The sequence below is a fragment of the Amia ocellicauda genome, chromosome 4 (genome assembly GCF_036373705.1).
Source record: "Amia ocellicauda isolate fAmiCal2 chromosome 4, fAmiCal2.hap1, whole genome shotgun sequence".
Classification (NCBI taxonomy): domain Eukaryota; kingdom Metazoa; phylum Chordata; class Actinopteri; order Amiiformes; family Amiidae; genus Amia; species Amia ocellicauda.
In genome coordinates this window covers 21,979,227-22,001,990 of record NC_089853.1, presented here as the reverse complement: position 1 = coordinate 22,001,990, position 22,764 = coordinate 21,979,227, and the positions used below count along the sequence as shown (strand labels likewise).

Sequence of the window (22,764 nt, the reverse complement as noted above, 5' to 3'; positions counted from 1 at the left end):
CATCTGCAGAATTCCCCCAAAATGGTCTTGTACAACCAGTTACCACAGCATCAGCAATAAACCATTGTTCAAATCTGCCATCTACTGGTCTGAACCGAGAGGAATTTCATGATGACTTTCACCTCTGCAGCCGGAGGCAAGGAAGAGAGTGAGACACAATCACAGGGGATTATTAGGGGAACATTCTTCTTGTGATGAACTGCATGTTTCTCCCCAGCTACAACCAAATTGAATACATAATTATGGTTTTACAAAATAAATTAATGTAAAATAGATAACAGACTTCTGATCAGTGCTATGCAGAATAAATACATACTTCCAACATGAAACTGCCTCAGTGTGTTTACAATCAAGATACGATTAACATTTAATCAGTATACTTGGAAACATACACATACATTGCATTTTAATATATAATGCTTTTATTAATGGACAATTTGTAATAGTCCAACATGATTAGTTTTTTTTTAATTTTAAGCAAAACTGTATTATAATTACTGCTATTATTTACCATAAGACAAGCAACTGGTGCATCATAATTAGTCATAAGTAACAAAACAAGTTTAGTACATGTTGTGTTCGATGGAGGTTTCCCTGGCTACAAGAAAACACTGACCGAACTTGGAACATCATTTGTCTCTGATTCTTTTGTTTGTTTCCACAAAAACCTGGACCAGCGTTCAGCCAGGAACTTCATTAGCTGTGTGCCAAACACTGAAAGGGGTATGACCTGAAATGCCCACTCATTACAGCACACAATATTTACCTGTTAACCAGTCCATTATCTCAATTTTGTCAGCAAGAAATATATGTTCTTACACAAGTGATGCACTCTGACTTGCCAATGCCTAAATTAGATCAGGTATCCACCAGCACATAAACGTCCTGGCTTAGAATAGACCTTGTAAAGGATGAAACTCAGACTGAATCCTACAAGTGGCACAGTATCATCAACTGAAATATATAAAATTGAACTTTGCATTACATTTGCACCCTGAGCTCTGGCATGTGTCTCTATAGATTTGTTTGACGTTATTTGTAAAAACACAGATAATTTAGGTTTCATTTGGCTCACATGTTACAGTGCCACTACTTACACCTGCAGCTAAATCTTTTAAGTGTCTGCCAATGATGCATTTGTTTTCTCTTTTCTCTTTCTTTTCTCGCATTTGATTTTTCTTGTGTTGTGTCCCACACTTACAGTATTAATTATACACATCAATGCTTAAACAGTTTCCTGTTTTTAAACCAAATTTAATCCCAAAAGGTTATTGTGTATCCAAACAGATTCAGTTTTTTTCAGTTCTAAGCAGGCACAGTAATGCTTCAAATATTTAGTTTATTTGTATTTTTCATAAAAGGTCCCATAGCATCAACCTGTGTGTGAAAAGTCTCTGGATTGTCCCACTTACAAAAGTGAATGTTGCTTTTGGATTTTATGTACCATGCTTCTCTGGTGTTTTTGAGATGTTTGTCCTGCTTATGGTGTAGTTTGCTACAGTTTCGCACAGAATTTGCTGGGTAAAAATCTGTTTCTGTTAAGCAGGTTTCTATTGTGACCTAGTGTGCTCTTCAATAGTTGGTTTCCATTGGGTTCTTTACAGAAGCCGTGGTGAGGTAAGCCTGTCATTGAAAATTAGGAAACTGCATTCATGCTTCTGAAACCTAATTTCTAAACACTTCTCACTGGCTGATAGGATTTTTTTTTTTTTTTTCCTAAGTTGGTTCTGCATCACTGCATCATTGTTCTGTTTAAAGAGGCTTTGGTGCAAAATTTTGGACATTTCTGCTGGTAATGGCACTTGTACCCAAAATGTACAGATGTATCTAAGCAACCAGTAAATTAGCAGCTAAACACAGTTTTATAAGAGCAAGAAGAATAGGGATTTAGGAATGATAAATAGCAGAAAGAGAATGGTCATTGATAAGGAAAGGAACTGAAGAGATGCATAAATACCTAGGGAACACACTCAAGTGTGCACAGACCTGCACTAGGAATACAACACAAGCACGGTAAGTTGCAATCTTCTACTGGACCCTACTTCTCAGAGCAGAATTATTCATTATTAATTCAAATATAATTTACAGTAATTACCAAGGAATTTAATCCATTTGTTTCCAGCTCACGATGTTATTATTATTATTATTATTATTATTATTATTATTATTATTATTATTATTATTATTATTTATTGGCAGACACCCTTATCCAGGGCAACTTACAACATAAGTGCAAAACAAAGTGCAAAAACAAGGCATCAATCATTACAAATTCAATTTACATAAAACATAGCAATTCAAAATATAATACATACTTCTAATTTACAATTTACACAGGCAAGTACAGTAAGTGAGGTCCTACATCCTGGACGGAAAAAGCTAAGTGCTGTTGAAAGGTAAAAGCTATGTTGTTGTTGCTGTAGATGTTTGTTTAATTTATTAATTATATTTATTCTCAAAAAACAATAATATAAAATGTAATGCAAAAATACTTGTGGTCTAATCACAGCTGTGATATTTTAGCAATATTTCGGAAGGCAGAGTAAATTGTGGGCAAACCACATTATATGAAGTGCAGAATATATGTGTGGTGTGTTTAGTAAAGCACAGTCAATTAGATATTCGATGGCATAAAATAAAATAGTTAATTCCATCACTGATAAGCAGTAATTAATCAGTTGTCTTTAACCTGGAGAGGCTGAAGTAGTGCACACATGTAAGTGGAGAGCTAGCAGGATTAATACAAGCCGTTGATAGAAGATGACTGAACCATAGAACTATACTGTACTGAACAGTTGATCAAAAACTTTTAAAATGTACCTTTATAGTTTGGAAAAGAAAAAAAAAGAAGAAAGAAAAACAATGCATGCCGAAGAAACCAAAAATATGAGAGATCACTAGAACAGCTGTAAAAACTACGGGTCAGAGACCACTTTCAAAAGCTTTAATGTTGGTGTGTTTTGGTTATGCATTTAACATTGTGTACCAACTCTACGTCACCATTTGATCCTCAAGGAAAAGTAAAAAAAAAAAAAAAAAAACATTGTTATGGGTAAGTTAGTGGTATTTAACACCAAGGTTATTTCAGGATTGTTTTTAGAAATGGAAATAGACAATCTTTCTTATTTTGACTTTTATATTACCCTGACCTGTGTTATAACCTAACCTGTATGCATAATTGAGGAATGGGCTGAAGAGATAACCCCCAGCGTAGCAAATAGTGCTGGAGTCAGATTAAAAAGTGTGAATCACCTCATTCATACCTGCTCCCAGAAAACACAAACTGAATTATCAGCTAGTGCAGGACTAAATATGTAGGTATCTATGAATCATACATTTATTTCTTCCACACTCAATTATATTTGATCTTTCTTGTGCAGTGGCTCTAAGATAAGGCCTCAAATTACACACCAAAAGCTTCAATTATTTTAAGTTAATTTAATCAAAGATTAGTCTACATGGAAACAGGAACTGTATTTAATTACGTGGGTGTCCTAAATAATGTATAGCTTTACATCTCAGAGCAAGAACACAAGTACATGTCAAACAGTTCATTTCCAATTCCTAATTCATAAAGGTCACAAAGCTTTCAGCTGGTGAATACAGTCAAGCAATTACATTTTCCCATAATATTAGTTTGGGATTTCTTTACATTTTGATTGCTTTGTTTCTCTGGTGTTTTTAGTAAGTTGCTCTTGAACATGGTCATGTGCTATAGTTTCACAAAGGATTTGATATTTTCACCTAGTGTGCTCTTCAGGTGTTGGTTTTTGTTCAATTCTACACACATCCAGCAGTCAATTAGGTAAGCCTTGTTATTAAAAAATAAGAAACTGCATTCATGCTTCTTGAAATCTACTTTCCAAACATTTCTGAATGGCTGTTTGTTCCCCCCAAGTTGGTTTTGTGTGACAGCATCATTGTTCTGTTTGAAGACTTAGATACAAAATTTGGGAAATTTCTGTTGGTAAAGGCACTAATACCAAAAATGTACTGATGTATCTAGGCAAACAGTAAATTAACAGATAAACACAGCTACATTTTAGCATGGTAAGAAGAATCGAGATTCATGAAAGAGAAAATGGTAATTGATAGGGAAAAGAATGGAAAATAAATAATAGTATAAAATATATATATTTAAATGATGTATACTACTGTGTATTTAGTGAAGAACAGTCAATTGGATATGTAGTTGTTTTTTCTGTCACTGATAAGATGTAATTAATCTGTAAGAGCACCACAGTTTTCTTTATCCTGAAGAGTACCAGTCTGAGACTGGAGGTTATAGATGTAATAGAAAACTAGCATGATGAAAGCAACCCTTTGATCAAAGACACAAAGGTGAATTCAGGGTGACCACAGAGCTAAACTGGATTGAACAGTTGTTGTAACTGTTGCTGAAGCTTTGAAAAGCTTAGATTCAGGAGGGGAAAAAGTAATGAAAACTGACTCCATGCCAAATAAACTATGAGACATCACTAGAACAGCTGTGAAAACTACGGGTCAGAGACCACTTTCAAAAGCTTTAATGTTGGTGTGTTTTGGTTATGCATTTAACATTGTGTACCAACTCTACGTCACCATTTGATCCTCAAGGACAAGACTGAAAAAAAAAACATGTTATGGGTAAGTAAGTGATACCTAACACCAAGGTTTTTCCAGGATTGTTTTTAGAATGGAAATCAACTATCTTTCATATTTTGACTTTTAATCTACCCTGACTGGTCTTCTACCAAACCTGAAAGTATAAAAGAAGAAAGGGCTGCAGAGATGATCCCCAGCAAAACATGTGGTGCTGAAGAAGTCTGCAATATCTTCACAGCATATCTCTTCTACAACATTCCTAAAATGAAACAGGTACCATTGAAAGAAGTGATGGCGAAGATGCTAATTCCAGTTCAGCAAAACATCACAGATGTGTCGCCGGAGATGATGTCTGGTGCTACAGCAACGCTCTTGGTCCTGCTGGGTCTGCTTATGGTGGCATGGAATTGTGGAGCTAAATCCTCCATACCAGGTACAAGTGCACATTTGTATATTAGTAACATGAAAAGTTAGCTTTATGAATCTGCTTATTTGTACCACTGTATATGCAGCTTGCAGAGTTTAAGGGGTTAAAGAGGAGAATACTATTAAGTACCTATACTTTCATTTTATTACACACTTTTTAAATGCATTTCCTGAAGGTGAATGCAATAATTACAGGTTAATGCTTCTGGCAAATAGTTCTGAAATAGACTGTATTAAAGCATTTTTTCTTGTTGTTATTTATGGCAGGTCCGGGTTTCTGTATGGGAATTGGGCCCTTTGTTTCATACACCAGATTTTTATGGACTGGAATAGGGACAGCAAGCAATTACTACAATGACAAGTATGGAGATATCGTGAAGGTCTGGATTAATGGAGAGGAAACACTCATTATTAGTAGGTGGGTTCTGCTTTCTAGCCTTGCTGTGTGCCAGTGCAAAGTATTTCACATTTGTAGTGGTGTACTTATAGAAATAAAAATAAATAATAAATCATATAGAAATAAACACATTTCTTTGCAAGTGTTCAGACGTAAACTGGATACTATTTTTTGTTGAACTCAACAGACACAAAACAACTCTATACACAAAACACCTACATTTCCATAATAACAAATGAAGTGATATTTACATGTCATAGTCAGTTTGAGTGATTGTCATTTGATTTTCCTCATCTACATTTATAGTAGATGCATGAAGCTTTTTCAAAGTAGCCAGACTATTTAAAAAAATATTGTATTATTGTTGTACTATTGATTGATATTTATTCCTGTAATAATTGCCAAAATATATATCTGACAGGTCCTCTGCTGTCTATCATGTGCTGAAAAATGGACAGTACATATCACGTTTTGGAAGTAAACAAGGACTGCAGTGTGTTGGGATGCATGAAAATGGTATCATTTTTAACTGTAATGTAACTCTTTGGAAGAAAACACGAACCTATTTTGCCAAAGGTAAGTCCGTGCATTTAAACTACAGTTTCTTGCACTATATGCGATGGACAGGGCATCACTGACATTTACTGACACTAAGCAGTGTGAGAGAATTACAATAAAGGATCTCTTTCAAGTTATTCAAGCAGGTTTACAAGCAGCAATGTCATGAATCCTGAAAATAATGAGTCACCTCCTTCAATAGAAATATTGTTTTAGGATTCTTACAGGTGTTATTTATTTATTTGTATTTGTATTATTATTATTGATACTACTACTACTACTACTGCTGCTCCTGCTGCTGCTACAACTATTCTTCTTCATATTATTATTATTCATGTGTTAGTTTGTTTTTAAAGCCCTTAGTCAGCAGGTATGTGAGTGTGCCGTAGTGCTGCCTGCTGACTGCTGTCCTGCTCTGTCTCAGCTCTGACAGGGCCCTGCCTGCAGCAGACGCTAGCGGCCTGCACACTGTCCACCAACACGCACCTGGATGGACTGGCGGGCAGCACTGACCACGAGGGCCGCGTGGATGTCCTGCACTTCCTGAGATGCACCATCTTAGATATAAATAACAAGCTGTTTCTGAGACTCCCGCTGGATGGTGAGTGCTTTATTTACTTGTTAATTTATTGCTTTCGGCAGATATACATGGGTTGGTTTTGTGTGTCTAATTTTTCTGTTTTGTCAATCGCTTCCCCTGTATTACCTCTATTTTTCTAATTTCTCCAATGTGAGGGACCCTTAGATATGTGTTGAACTGAACAACAAGTCACCAAATGCAGGTGCTTTGAACTGTGTATTACTGTTTATTGCCCTGGTCCCACACATGGTGTTCTTGCTCTTAAGATATGGGAAAGCAAAAACCATTGCCTTAGGGTCATTCAACTGAATTGAAGGAGCTCATGTGAAGTGTCTTTCAGAGACATTTTCTAAATGAGTAAGGAGTTTTAGAATATATATTTGTTATTTGCTTTGTTTAGGTATGATGTGTGTCTTGGTAGTGTGCGTCTTTTTCAGTGGTTGTGTACAGGGTTTGTGTTTTCTTAGAAACACTGTTAATAGTTTTAGACTCTGATTAATTTCTCTTTCATTTCAGAAAAGGAGATTGTGCAAAAAATTCAGAGGTATTTTGACTCTTGGCAAGCACTCCTTATTAAGCCAGACATCTTCTTCAGATTCAAGTGGATGTATAATAAACATAAAAGTGCAGCGTAAGTTCACAACATTCAGAGCAACTATAACAAATACAAACACTGAAATATACTGCATGTTGAATTAACATTTAAAGTGACAATTCTGTTAGTTTCATTGCTCTTTTACACCTCTTGAGCAGTGTATTACTTCAAAGTGGTCCAGAAGCAACATTAAGCAGACTCTCTCTTACAATGTTGCACAATTAAATAAATTAATAAATAAATAATATTCGGTCAGTTTCCATGTATGAAAAATAAATATGATTCTGTTTGTAACCTTATGGATATTAATAATCCCTCTATTTGTAGAATGTTCATAGATATGCACAAAATATTATTGTAACATCCAAATCTCCAGGGTAATAAACAATGGGTTAAAAGATACATTTGCTTTACCAAGCTCTAAGTTGTTCCCTTAGTACATCTGTTCCCTGTTTTACTGATTGTGATAAAAGAATAAAAATAAAACAATTAAAAGAAATGTCTTGCTTTCATTTTCAGACAGGAGTTACCAGAAGTCATTGAGAACCTGGTTGAGGTCAAACGAAAGGCACTCCACGAAGCAGAGAAGCTGGATGACATCGATTTTGCTTCAGACTTGATATTTGCTCAGGTAGTGAAGCCGATTTCTGTTTCTGTTTCTCACCCTTTATTGTTTATTCAGCCAAGTCTTTCTTCGTTCGTTTTTCTCTTCTGTCTGCCTGAATTGTGTAAAGTACGTTCTTATCAGCAAGTCTTGTTATTTTGGGCTGTTCCAGAATCATGGAGAGCTGTCTGCAGACAACGTGAGGCAATGTCTGCTGGAGATGTTGATAGCAGCACCTGACACGATGTCTCTCAGCCTGTATTTTATGTTAATGCTCCTCAAACAGCACCCCGAGGTCGAACAGAAACTACTGGACGAAATTGATGCTTTAATAGGTGAGTGTCACCTTCTGAATCCCAGCTTTAAACACCCAGGAAGGAAGTGTAGAATTCAATGAAACAGCTTAAAATCACCAGGTTTAAAGACATTAAATCAGTGTCCAAGTATCTGTATTGGCCTACAAGAGCGGCTCTGTAAGGGACGCAACAGTAGAATGCTTTAACAAAATCAGATATGAAGAAGATGACAAGTTGAATTGCATAACAATAGACCAATGTATGATGAGACCTGGCACGTAAACTGCAGATTAAATCAAACATACAGTAGAGCTAGTCTGACTCCTAGAGAAGAGGACAGCTTTTTATGCAATTTATTATTTTCAACTGAACTAGTATAATCCACCATTATAAGACATGTTTAATTATACATAACCAATTTTCTAATATATATATATATATATATATATATATATAATAACTGCTTTCTTCATCTAGCACTGTGGTCTTGTACCCCACTGGACACATACTTTGTGTTTTCCAACATACATGCTAGGAATTCATTCATTACAACCCCTGGCATTTCACAAAACATGTCTTACTTGTCATTGCATTGAATAGCTACAGATACAGAATATTAAATGCATCCCACTTTCAAGTAAAATAACACAAGTTGATACTTTAAATATACTGGTTATCAATGTATTTAAATAAGGTGTTTTGATTATATGTTTACAACGAAGTTTGCACTCTGTTTTCAAGGGGATAAAGAATTGCAAAACAGCGACTTACAGAATTTAAAAGTGCTGGAGAATTTTATCAACGAGTCTCTGAGATTTCATCCCGTGGTGGACTTCACAATGAGGAAGGCATTAGCAGATGATGTCATCGAGGGCTACAGGGTGAAGAAGGGAACCAACATCATTCTGAACATGGGACGAATGCACAGGGGGGCCTTCTTTCCAAAGCCACACGAGTTCAGCCTGGGGAACTTTGAGAACAACGTAAGGGTGCACAATACGCTCAGCACATCTTCTGCACAGTTTTTCCTGTCGATGTGCATGTGTGGGGCAGGCCATCAATGGAGTGCAAAGCTACAGTTTATACATTCTGATTATATATGCACTAGCTTTGCACTAAGATCAGCTTCCACTAAAGTTGTTCATAGTTTTCTCTCAACTGGCAACTTTCAAACAAAAAAACAACTATTAAGAAAAATCTAATGAACTTTACTTTAACTTTAATATGAGTTTTAAGCAGTATTATGACAACATGCTTTTTCTATGTATACTTGAATGCAGTTTTAGGATTGTTATATGACGTGAGAATGTCTTTTGCACTGCAGGTGCCCAGCCGTTTCTTTCAGCCATTTGGCTCTGGGCCCAGGTCCTGTGTTGGGAAGCACATGGCCATGCTGATGATGAAGGTGATCTTGGTGACTCTTCTGCAGCGATACACAGTTTGTCCTCAGGATGGCTGCACTTTCCACGACATCAAGCAGACCAACAATCTCTCCCGGCACCCTGTTGAAGAGAGCAACAGCCTGGACATGTTGTTCATTCCCAGACAAAAATCGAACAAATAGGAAATTATTTGATGGGAAAAGACTTGTTATTTTTTGGTTTGGTTACTTGTGTTACGTTTTTGTTCCATTTCTTTGTGGTTATTTCTTGTTGTCGTTTCATTTTCTTGATTCTATTTTTGTGTGTGGTTAATATATTTTTGTATTGATGTTTTCTAGATTTCTCATTATGTTAAGTAATTAACATTTTACATGTAATGCCTTATACAGATGTATCAGTGTTACTGTTCTATTGTGTTTTCTATGCCACTGAAAGTATGACATTTATATAAAACATTTTCTGTATATACATACCATCTACATTAGATACATTTCTTGTTCTACTAAATGCAATATTTCAACAAGCATTCTTCATGAGTGCTTCATAATAATGTTCACAATAATGCATTGTGGAAGAATACCATTCTATAATAAAGAGAATAATTTATCACTGGATATTGTTCGTCTGTATGCAATACTGTATGGCTTTAATTTTCAATAGCATACATACTAGTTACATAAAACATTCTGATGTAGAATAATATGTTTTTATATATCAAATTATAAGCATGTGCATTTTACTGTAAATATGAATGAGAACAGCAGAGGGCGCTCTAACACAACAGTCACCTTGCAGGTCAGGAAAACTTTGAAAGCTGAGCAGTGAAAGATCTTATAAACAGGGAAAACTGAAAACTGAATACAGCTAATGCATTGATAAATGAAAATTACAAGGACCAGGTGAAATTGAAAGCCACTGTGAAATAAGAATAATGATCAAGTTATCTGAAAAGAAATAATATATAATATAAATATAATAAAACATTAAATCAAATCAGTGGATGTAGTTTAAATAATAATAATGCATATGTGAAAAAAAAAACCTGTAGCTAAAAAATATCTATGGAGGGTGTGGAGTGGAGCTTGAAAGAGTATTATTCTTTTGTTTTTGGATTAGTTTTAGGTCGCTACAGTCATTCTGGAATCACATCCCACAGAAAAACAGACATGGGGGGTCACAGCCTGCCTCCACACTCCTGGCACAGCTCAACAGATTCTCTTGGCATCATCTCCGCATTAAATGGCAAGAGCTCTTGAGATGGATGCACATTTCCAGGACAATATCATCGCAGATTGTACCAAGCCTGACTATCTGTGGCCACCAATTCTCACCTTTCACCAGCTAGTATTATCGCCTCTTCATATAAACACAAACACTCTCTTGGATATCACAAAAACAGATGTTTTTTAAAGTTTTAAAATACATATTATCATTATAGAAAAACAACCAAAACCATGACTTTTTTTCTTTTGCTGTTTAGTCAAAATAGCGCCCTTGTTTGTTTTGCTTTGCGTTTGACAAGATAAGAAGATTACTTTCCTTTAGATGAGCCAGCGGTGACCACAGACTGTGTTTTATGGCCACAAACATGCTTTGAGTATTGTATAGCTCCAACACATGCAACTCCAACTCCTTGTGTTTTAAAAGGTCACATGAATCAGGTTTCCCTGAAGGCACTGCAAGGCACAGAGACACTACAAAATACAAAATTCAGCTCTGGAACAAAATTAAGAGACCACTGCAAATTTTCTCTTAAATCTGCATCTCTACATGCATGGCAGCCATTCCATTCCATACATATTAGCATTTGGAATTTGGGAGAAATGTTATCTGTAGTTTATAGAATAAAACATAAATGTTCATTTTACCTAAACACATACCTTTAAATAGTGAAATCTGAAAAACTGATAATTTTGCAGTGGTCTCTTAATTTTTTCCAGAGCTGTATATTTCTATCAACCTAAAAACGAAAATAGAGTGAATGTTTTTGGCAAAATTGCATCTGCTCAGACAACATTCAGACAATTTGCAAATTATTGTTTGAAGACTTAAACTACTTCAGCGCTGGGAGAATTGGTTCCTGTGGGCCTCTTTGTTTTCAGTGTGACATTTGAGAGGAACCAGAGCAATCGTTTATGAGCAAGGGCTGGAAAAACAGATGGGCTCCCATTTGGTTTCCATTTTATTTCAGTTGTGTGCATCCTCTGGTGAAATAATCGATACACTGAAAATTAATTAAGCGTCAGTATACAGTGTATAGGTTTTCTTTGGGTCTTGTGTGCTTCTGATTGTGAAAAGGTCACTGCTTTTGAAAGCTTACAAATCTAAAAAGTTTTAAATGTAGTAATCAGCCTGTTCAGGTACATTTTTCTGGGGTGAAAATGCACATTTTTATATCTCCAAAACTAACGCTAAGCTTATTTAGTACATATTAATATTTAGCCTAATGGTGAGATTTTATTACTCACTGAGCAAAGGGAATGTACTGTATTCCCAACATATATTTTCTGTCTAGTACATGATTCCAGAATGTCTGCTGCATAATGAGCCTACACATTCCATGTGGGGATAGGGAGTTTAAATGCCACCAGTGAGGATGTGGTGAAACTCGGCTGTGTCTTCATCTGCATGTAAGCTGGAGTACAAGCCCGACCTCTGGGCATCCTGAGTGAAGGCCTGAGCCTGAAGCAGAGGCCGGCTCCATCAGTGGCAGCTGGCCCTGCTGCCATCACACATCCTCTATTCATGGTCTTTATGTTATAAACTCTCCAGCAGTGTCTGTCAGCTAGCCCTGCATCTCAGCCACCTCCAGCCCCTTCCCCAAGTTAAAATAATATACTTCAGGAATCGGAATGTGCAGATGAAGTTATCTCTCTGAAGTAACACCAAAAACTGTGTCTGGATATCAAGGAAAGAAAGCATGCCGGTCTTACTGCTTACCTTATAACCATTCCTCACTTAAATCTGAATTTTCATTACACACACACACACACACACACACAGAAATGCAACAGTTAGATTAGTTGATTATAACAATATGTACAATATGTCCTGTTTTCTTTTTATTAATATTATTACTATTATTATTATGTATTAATTGAAATGGATAATAAAGAGAGCTGAGTGAAAAGCCATTAACAAGGATAAATGCTGCAAGGTCCCTGAGAGATTCTTTCTAAATGCTTTTTAATTCAGCCAGTATATTCCTCACTCCAGAGACCATGTGATGGCCAGCTGTTTTTTACTGAATAATTATCTTTTTGACATGAAAGCCTGCAGCAATTACAGCAGTATGCAGCAAGTTACTTCCAACAAATCCAAGGTACTGCTTCTCCCGATTCAGCTATATCTTTATGTCAAAATGATGCACATACCATATGTGTATTAAGTCCACATAAAAATACCCAACTCTGGAAAGCATTAGACAGGTAATGTTTCAGGGAGGTATCCAGGGCTTGAAACTAATATATTTATTTTGCACCTTACAACTGGGCACATCTGAGCTGCAGTAAGTCTTTGCAGTAAAGTGCTGCAAATGTGCTCATATCCCCAGTTCCCCAAAAATACTTGTGTGAATTAAAACATTCATGTCAGATTAGGTTTTAATCTGGGTCCACCTGCCGATTGAAATTTACATACCCAGTACTTGACGGCAGAGTTACATTGGGTAGAAGGAAAAAGCCCCGGGCAAACACTGGGATGGGGTTTGTACATTACAGTTGGCTGGTTGGTCAAGTCCAGTATTTAGTTTAACAAAAAAAAGCCTTGATTTTAAATCATTAGTACAACACACATAAATTAAGTGTAGGGCCTATTTTCTATGCCTTCATTAATATTTATAACTGTACCCCATGTATTGCTTCTGTTTGTGGTCATGTTTGTATTTGTTTCTGTCTGAAAACATTAGATATTATTATAATCATAAAAATAAGTCGATATTGGGTACTTTTTAAATAAAAGCACTTTGGAACAGATGTCTCCCAGAGCAATGATTCATTCACCCTGCAGTCACAACCTGAACCTGGGGCGAAATTATCAGACAATTTATTGTGTTTTGTTGACAAGAAATGTCATATAAACACGCAAGCTCTCTGCTACATCTTAAACTTCACAACAACTGATTTGTTTGTCTGTTTGTTTCTTGGACATTTCTAAAATGTTGGGCGAAGGTACAAGGTGGAGGTGAAAAAGTATTTGATGTTCTAAACAAAAGTAGGAGTGTCAGAAGATTAATATAACATAATTCATTGACTGGATGTGAGTGTTATTAATACACATTCCCAGCACACTCTTCAGATTATAGCCAACTAAATGTAGACATTTCAAGGCCTCAGGCAGTTGTTTGAAGGCATTAAAAACATTGTTTGATAGCTATATAATGAGAATAAATTGCTTCAGTTAGTCACACCAATTGAGCTTTATAGCACCACAAACAGGGCAGTAATATCAATTTGAGCTATGAAATTAGTATGCATCTGAAGGGAGACTGTCACTGGACGTTTTTCCTGCATGAGAACTTCTGACAGTCCAGTGGGACACAACACAACCATCATTCAATTCAAATAAACATTTTTTGGTGCCATCTTTTAAGGATTACACCCAAGACTAATTAGTGTTCAATTGTATTTTATTTTCAATAAGGCAACTCTCACTGGAGTATGTCACAAATCAATAACATGAACACAACTTCTACGGCAGCCTTGGATGCATAGAAGATGATATGTACATTTTGATAACATATACAAAATGTTCTGCCAGATTTGAGTGTAGTAGTCTACCTGTATTTTGTTCTAACTCCTCACACATTTAAACTACCAAAAGGGCACTCAGTAGTGAAATCCAGTATCTCTTTAACCACTTTTTTTTGTAATTTTGGTACAAACTTTAACATTGTTGCCAATTCAGTTTCCATTCTTTAGAAATTATCTAGTAAAACATTATATGGAAAGTCATGTACTTCCCTGCGCCCCATAATTTAGCATAGCAGTCTACAATAAAATATTTTCATGCAAAATACTTCTCCAAAGAGCACCCTGTATCATCTACTATTAAAACTGAACTGGTTTATCAAGGGAGACAGAGAGCAATTCATATTTCTAAGGAAAGACAGCCAATGAGAAATGCACTCACATCAAAGATACAGTTCTTCATTTCTTGATGCATTTGTATCTGTTCACTGCAACTGTTAGTTCTAAAAAGAGTACATTTTGAAAATAATTACCATTGATAGCCTTATGTAGAAAGCAAACGTTAACAGGAAATAAGCCTCTCAGGCCTGTCACTGAGCCCAGGCCGATGAACAAACCAAATCAAACAATATGCAACACACAACTAATTATAACAGGACAATAAGCACTTCTTAAAAATAAAACAAGGAGTACATAGTGATTTTTAAGACTGATTAGGTTGATGTAATCAGACTATTGCTTTACATGTGGAAAATTCAGCTGATAACTGGTTTACTTCGCTTTGCTCTCTCAATATATATAAAGATTCATTATCACTGGTGTTTGCAGACTAAGAGTTGGGAGTTTAAATATCTACAAAAAAGGGCTAATCATCAACACCAATTGTCTGACCCTGGACCAATCTCTTAACCTTAATCTGGAGACCCTTTTCAAAAATGCTGTCTATAGAAGAATCTGTCTGAGCATCCGGAAACAACCGCTGGGTTTGGAATGCTTCTGCAAGGCTTCACAGTGAAGGCATTTACATTTTTATTTTATTGGTCATAATTTCACTAGTCAGTACAACAACTGATTATTTCACAAATTCCTTATGTGCTGCATTCACAAATTAGGATAAGAAGAAGTAAGAAGTTTATGATGAGGTTACTGCTGAAAGAAGACAATAAGCATAAAGGCATGTATAGGTATACACACATAGAATGAAGATATCTGCTTTTTATATAAGGTTGCATCTTGGGGTTGGTTAAAAAATCTCACCCTTGCTAAGAAAAATGCTTAATCATGCTGCTGTTATTGCTGTTAATGCTGTTATTATTTAGCATTGTTGCAAGCTATTGATCAGTGTAACGGCGTTTGTCCAGCACTGCCCTTGTCTGTATTCAGATCTAAAGTGGCCATTATTTGTGCTATTTGCAGTCCAGCCTGGGAGGGATTGTGCCATCCTGACAGCCTTGTGTCATTCAACACAACGCAGGTCTGTACCCTCCTAATTAGCTACAGGTGGAGTATTTAACAGCCCCTTGAGGGCTCCATCTCCAAAGGGCAGGGAGTCTAGATGTGAGACTCCAACAAGGAGAAGACAGCAAGGAGATGCAGCACAGCAACAGTAGGCAACCATGACAATCTCTTGTTCTGCTCTCTCCTTCCTCTCGGCGTGCACCTGCATGCCATTACCTCCCTAATCCGTCTAAACTCATCTCCCTGCCTCTCCCCTCCTCCTCCCTCCCCTCTATCCCCCTCTATGGAGGCCTGTGGAACAGCCACTCAGCTTCCAAAAGGCCAGCTTCATCTCTGCCTTTGCCTCCACCACTCTCTGGTTTTCCTCGCTCTCACTGAGACATTGATCTCCCCTGAGAACCACCCCTGCCACACTATCCTCTCTGTTTGTCCTCTTACACTCCCCCTGTCTTACTGGGCAGGGAGGAGGAACAGGGCTCCTGCTCTTCCCCTCTCTCCTCCTCTCCTGCCTCGCTGACCTTGGAATCTCTGGAACTGCTCTCACCTGGTTCTCCTCCTACCTCAACAACTGGACCTACCAAGTGAAATGGCGAGGTTCCTCATCCACCCCCAACCTCTACTCACAGGTGTACACCAAGGCTCCATCCTGGGCCCCCTCCTGTTCTCTCTCTACTCTCACTCCCTGAGCCCCGTCTTACCATTTTTATGGCAGATAATGCCCAGATCTTCCTGTCTTTTCCCTCCTCTGACCCTCTCATCCCCTCTTGCATCTCTTCCTGTTTCTCTGCTATCTCCGCCTGGATGCACTTGCAACACCTTAAGCTCAACCTCTCCAAATCTGATCTGCTGATCGCTCAATCTCAATCCCCTTGGCATCTACGATACTCTCTCCCTCTTCTTCTGCTAAGAACCTAGGAGTCACCCTCGATCCTGTGCTCTTCTACACTCAGCACATCACCATGCTGACACGCACCTGCAGATTCTTCCTGAGCAACATACGCCAAATCAGACACTTCCTCACCAACTACTGGACTCAGCTGCTTGTCCAATCACTGGTCCTCTTCCGCCTGGATTAATGCAACTGCCTCCTGGCCGGTCTGCCAGCTCATACAGAACTCTACGGCTCGTCTGGTATTCTCTCTGACCTGATTCGCACATGCTATTGCACTGTTCCGCTGCCTCCACTGGCTCCTGACACCGGCACACATTCAGTTCAAGACATTGATCCTCACCTACCACTGTCTTGACCACACTGCACCAAGCTACCTTCAGACCCTCGTCTCGCCATACATCCCCTCCAGACCACTGCGTTGCCAAAAGACTCTGCCTCCTCTCCACTCTCCTTTTTCCAGAGCCGCTCCTTCTCATCCCTGGCCCCTAAGTGGTGGAACGACCTTCCCACTGAAGTCAAAACAGCAGAGTCTCTGACCTCCTTCCAGCGCTTACTCAAGATACATCTTTTCAGACTCTCCTGTAAGATAGCACTTATACATTTTGTCATACTACTTGACTTGCTTTACTAGTACTCGTATTGTTATTTTGATTTCCCCTATGCTCCCTTTCCCCTGGCCCTTGACTGGCATCTTGTCTGCACTTATCAGCTTTTACAATCTAGGATGTAAGACCTCATATATTGTTTACTGCATATCTCGTATATACTTGTGTAACTTGGAATTTGTAAAATGTATTATTCCTTGAATTGCACTGTATTATTGCACTTTGTATCACTCTTATATTTTGTAAGTCGCCCCCGACAATTGCATCTGCTAAGAAACAAATAATAATAATAAATAATAATATTGACTTCTAATTGCCTCTCTAGCACTAAACCTGCAGACAACCTACCATGAATCCATTAGATTTATTTCTGCTCTACCTCAAGCTCAGGGGCTTCAGTCCTTTTCAAATAACTGGGATTGTTGTGTGCAAGAAAAAACAGCTTTGGTGTCATTTCTTTAGTGCAGTGTCAAGGTTTGGAAGTGTTAAATCTGCATTTATGAGTGCTATGTTCTCCCCTGGCCCTGTGATCCTTTTAACTTAGATTTAACCTTTTCTCTGCCCACTTGGGGATATTAGGGGTCATGTACTTTAGTGAATGGAGAAACCCACAAAGCTAGGTCATCCTGAACATTTGACCTGTTATTGAGTGTGTGCAAAGACATGACACTTTAAATTCCCTCTAAATCCTGCCGTATTACACACACCACAATGAAGTAATGCCAATGGATGTGTACACAATCAATAGGCAACTCCCAGCTGCCCGGAGTCACGGAAAGCTACGGAAGTTTCCTTTGCGCCATGTTTCACCTTCACTGTCCTTCAGAGTCTGAGCCTGTTTCTCCTTTGCATCTGTAAATATCATAACTAAAAATGACTGGTTACAATGAGGCTATTATTGTCGCTGCATTGGATGCATAATGTGGATCTTACATCCAAGGCAATAGAGAATTAAATTGACCACCCAGAGAGGACTGAGTGCAAAGATCGTTAATGCCACAGTGTGGGAAGACTGAACTCTGATGACAAAGTAAGAACGGGTGCGAGTTGCTGTGAATGATAGTGCAGGCTTCATCTGGTGATCAGTGTTGGTTGTCCATAGAAGTAATGAGCAGCAAAAAAGTCAGAATCACCAAGTTAAATCTTGCCACCCAGCCATGTATGCCAAATGACAGCTTCACAAAATACTTGTTTTATCAGAAAATACCCCATGATATCCAAAAGCTGATAGTGTGTGATCTTTGTATATAAGTGGGGGAAATAACATGCAATTCCTTTGATTAACAGCAGGTAATACTGAAATGTGTATTTATTTATATATTTTTAATCATTCAGACATGCTGGGCTGAGTCATCGCATTTGCTGGTTCTAAGGGCTTCAATATCTACAGCATAACAAAACAAACCTTGTGCTCTCACGCTGACAATTCATACTGCACTTTAAGCTATTATAAATTTCCATATCAATAGTTTACCAAACATTAAAGCACTGAAAACACATTAAAAGTCAGCTTTGGCAACAAGGCACATTTTGATTACCTACTTAAGCACTGTGTTCATAAATCCCCTGTCCATAATGATGAAACACACATTGCCACTAGCACACAAACCTTCCTCTCAAATGTAGTAGATCTTGTGAAGTTAAAAGCTCAAAACCAAATGAGATATTGCCCCCTCAAAAAGTAATTGGAATTATGCTGACTTTTCTCAGAAAGCTTTTGCACTATTATACTAGGAAGCTGCAGTTTCCACAAAATATGTTTCAAAGAATAGGTCTTTACCCAGCTGGACATACTTTTGTGTACAAACTGATAATTTCTTTAGTTCCATTAGTAATGGGAAAACATGTAAATGTATTCTAAGACAGTAAGCATCTTTCTGGGAAAGTTTTTACCTGAAAGTAAACAACCATGGGAAATAGATACTAATCTGAAACAAATAAGCAAAGACGAAAAACATTAATGCAGAAATATCAAATTCCTCAAATGTTTATATTATTACATTTCTAACTAAAAACATACTGGTTATATATCAATCAATGTCATTGGATTTTGTTCTCCAAAAGATAAAGAAAATCCTCCTGGCTACATCTGCCTAACTGAAACCCCAATGTTGTGAACCATCATTTCCCAACATGCAAGAGTTTCTCAGCTCACATGAGTGTTATTCTGTGTCATACAAATTGATGTGGTGTATTATACATACTGAGGAAAAGTATTTTGATAGATAATTATCGTCATTATCACTATCAGTATATATATATATATATATATATATATATATATATATATATATATATATATATATATATATATATATATATATATTATGATTCCCTATTCATAACAAACTTCTTAAGTGTTAAATGGAAAACAGAATTTCTTTGTATTTGATTTTCGGGTCATATTGTTATAGCAATTTTGTTTGGTAAGAAAAGTAAACTTCCTCTTTGGTCATCTAGTGCACTGCAGAAATAATTCAGTTTTGTACAGTGTGTATTTTACATAATTTGCTAAACACATTCATCAGCAGTAATTATATTTGGTGGCTTACAGCATCTCTCTTCTGATTTATATATTATTTTTAGAACTTTATATTCCTGCATCTCACTTTTAAGTTTGGATGCTATGTTTAATTATTGCCTTCTTTGAAATTAATAAGCACACTTCAAATCCAGATAGGTGTCTTCTGTAATTATTAATATCAGGTCAACTGGAATGGAAAAAAGAACAGCAAAGCATCATCTTCAAAGAAAGCTTTAGCTCACATTCCTGCTACTGATGGAGCTATCTAGGTATATAAACAGGCAAAAACTGTACATGTCACAAGAAAATCCTATATTCCTTTAATAGGAATAGGCAATAAGCTTCTTATTTAGAACAGCTTGGAGAAAAATAAAAATAAAAAGTTGAAGAATGTATCATTGAAACACATTCATATATGTCTGCAAATGCATTGCATTCCTCTTTTTCTTTTTCTTACCAATAATTATCATAACACTTACTTGTTATCTTAATGTAAATTAACCAAAATCCAGTCTATTTGTAATCCCGATGCAGTGCCATAGATTGATTCTTTGCTGTAAAGTAAAATATGTTCCCATTATTTTATATTTACAAATAAATAATGTGGGATAGTGTCTTCTAAAAGAATGCAGATTGTTGAATGATACAAGAAATGCTGATTCTAAATGTGTATAAAACAGTTCTCCTAAGACATTTAGTGGGCGTTGTACTTTTAACCCAGGGGCAATATGAGTACCATGCAAATCACAAGCTTGTTAGTGAAATCTATGTAACTGAAACTGTAATTAATTATAAAAGAAAGAAAAAAGAAAAAAAAAGTGATAATTTCATATGGTTTACTCCTATTTCAGTTTCTTAACACTGAAATTAGGTAAACAGATTTTTAATTTCTTCATGTAAATTAGTTTATAAAGCAATATACTACTACCTCAATCCCCAAAATATATGTCAGGAGCATTCAACAATAATTTGATCTCCTATTCTTCATTGTAACCTTTCTGTTTTTAAATGGGTTAGGTGCTCAACACAAAATACATCCTTAGCTATGCAAATATAATTGCAGAACAAGATGAAAATAACTGCAAAGCATTTGCATTATGACTAACACCCATTTGAAATTATATTAGGTTTTGTTCTCGTTGACATTAAGGTTTGATAAATACACACTTTGTAATTTCCCTTTATAATGTATTTAAAAGGAACAAATTAACTTGACACATTTCATGGAAGAAAACATAGAATAAAATGTTGCTTATGTTCATAATCAGCTACTAGAATAATAATTACCTTTAAAGTTAAATTCACACAGAAGAAATTAGCAAAATAAATGAAGCATCTCTTTACATTGTCAATCAAATTGCCTTCCTTGTTAAAATACCTGCCTGCATTTCAGTTCTGTAAGAAGTCTGTCCACAGTCAGCTTTTTTCAAATTCTTGACACGTGCTGAACTATTCCTGCATGCAGATCTTCCTTCGTTTGGTGTCCTTCACAATGCCGTCTCACACAATGCAAACAAACAGACTTATTTATGTGCTGCAGGGGAATGTTTATATGTTCATTGACTGTGTATGTCTCCAGGAAGAGTTCTTTGACTTGCTCTCATTCAGTATCTATGGCTTCTCATGTATATGGTATGTTATCCGTAGATAAAAATGGGTCCTATGTTCAAACTATGAAATTCAGTATGCAGTCTCTCTTTATTACAAGAAAATGTGTTACTAAATACAGGTTGTAGTTTTAAATAGACATTACAGTATAGTTGAAATGTGACTGCATTTACCCATAAAATATATATGAAGACATCATGGAAAAATACAAAAATAAGTGATGGCATTTCTTTTTGTTTTAAAACCTCATATTTATGTTGTTGTTGCGGTTGTATTCCCACCCAAGTGATGACTGCTGGTTTGGAGCAGACAATGCCATCAGAAAGAAGCTGAGATGAAAGTGTGGTTTGCATAATTATATTTTTTCCTACACAAGTTCAAAGAAACACAAATCCTCCAAACACAATACTACGTTTAGGTTTTTTTTGTGTTTAAGTGGCAATAATTAACTTCCTCGATAATGAAAGGACATTGTTTTGTCATGTGGGGACTGGATTAGGCTATGCCAAAAGCCTTCCCCATAGTAATGCATCTTATAAAACTCTCAAACCCTGTCCAGTTCTATTCATCTTGTGTGAGTACTGCTGACAGCCTGCAAATGCACAACAAAGGGATGTGCAAAAAGAGATCTAAACAGTTAATAATAATGCATTGTAAAGTGTTATAGGGATTGATTTTAGATAATATAGTTCAGTAAATGCCCAGTTAGCTCAGGCTGTTCGGCAGGTTTCAGTAACTAGAAAGCATTTGCATATGCAAGTGTGAATTATACAGCATTCATCATGCATTGGAGGCATGATATGCTGGCTTGTATCTGAAGCAAGAGTATTCACATGATATACCCACATCCATTGTGTACAGTAGACACAACACTAGGGTCGATTGCACCTCTAGGCAAAGCACAAGAAAACCAAAGTATGTGTCTTAACATTTACCTGCAGATCAACAAGCTTATCTGGAGACCATGGAATCTGTGATGGTACACACAACATAGCTGAGCTGTATATCTGTATTCTTCTTTGATGTGCTGCAACCTGCAGAAAAACCCTTTTAAGTCACCTTTCACTAGCAGGGTAATCCATTTGACTATGCCCTTGTGGATAGACCGACGTGTAATAATCACAAAAACAAAATGTAGCCCATATCTAATACAGAATATACGGCATATATTGAAATATATTTTTTCTCATTATTATTTATGCAAAAATACACAATGTTATCCACAACATACTCAAATAGATTCAACAATAAATAATTTACAAAACCATATTTTTCTGACTATCAAGTACATAAAATCACATCTGCTTCTTCTAAAGGGGGTAATACATTCCGGTAAAATTACAACGGAGGAGAGTTTTTTTAACCTCATAACCAAGCATTCATTCCATTCCAACCTGGATATTGCAAAATAGAAAGTGTTTCCTGTAAGTACAATGACCACACACTGTAATTAGCTTTTGTGACAAAGAAAAGTCTACAGCCAGAGCCACAGAAACCTGAATCTTATTAACAAATCATGCATGTTAGCCTCTGTCATCAGTCTCAGCAGCCAAAACCCTCAGGAATT

At 36.7% G+C, this 22,764-nt stretch overlaps 1 protein-coding gene and 1 long non-coding RNA gene across 4 annotated transcripts; one reads left to right on the top strand and one right to left on the bottom strand.

Annotated features, from left to right (window-relative positions):
• The first annotated feature begins 1,929 nt into the window (after window positions 1–1,929).
• On the top strand, window positions 1,930–10,031 carry cyp19a1a (cytochrome P450, family 19, subfamily A, polypeptide 1a). Of its 3 annotated transcripts, none has more exons than XM_066701386.1 (11): window positions 1,992–2,013; window positions 2,338–2,396; window positions 4,858–5,017; window positions 5,278–5,428; window positions 5,829–5,983; window positions 6,390–6,566; window positions 7,062–7,176; window positions 7,660–7,771; window positions 7,917–8,079; window positions 8,782–9,023; window positions 9,365–10,031. In XM_066701386.1, exons 3-11 carry the CDS (start codon window positions 4,876–4,878, stop codon window positions 9,602–9,604), a joined length of 1,497 nt encoding a protein of 498 aa, XP_066557483.1. In that variant the 5' UTR covers window positions 1,992–2,013; window positions 2,338–2,396; window positions 4,858–4,875; the 3' UTR covers window positions 9,605–10,031. The 3 variants fall into 3 exon arrangements, with proteins under 3 accessions (XP_066557484.1, XP_066557483.1, XP_066557482.1); XM_066701385.1 differs by having other exon boundaries at window positions 1,999–2,013; window positions 4,746–5,017; XM_066701387.1 differs by lacking the exon at window positions 2,338–2,396 and having other exon boundaries at window positions 1,930–2,013.
• On the bottom strand, window positions 9,243–21,092 carry LOC136747993 (uncharacterized). The gene is made up of 2 exons (XR_010816557.1): window positions 20,968–21,092; window positions 9,243–9,542 (listed from the first exon to the last, which is right to left on the bottom strand). It is a non-coding gene; the product is annotated as an uncharacterized LOC136747993 (long non-coding RNA).
• Window positions 21,093–22,764: the final 1,672 nt, after the last annotated feature.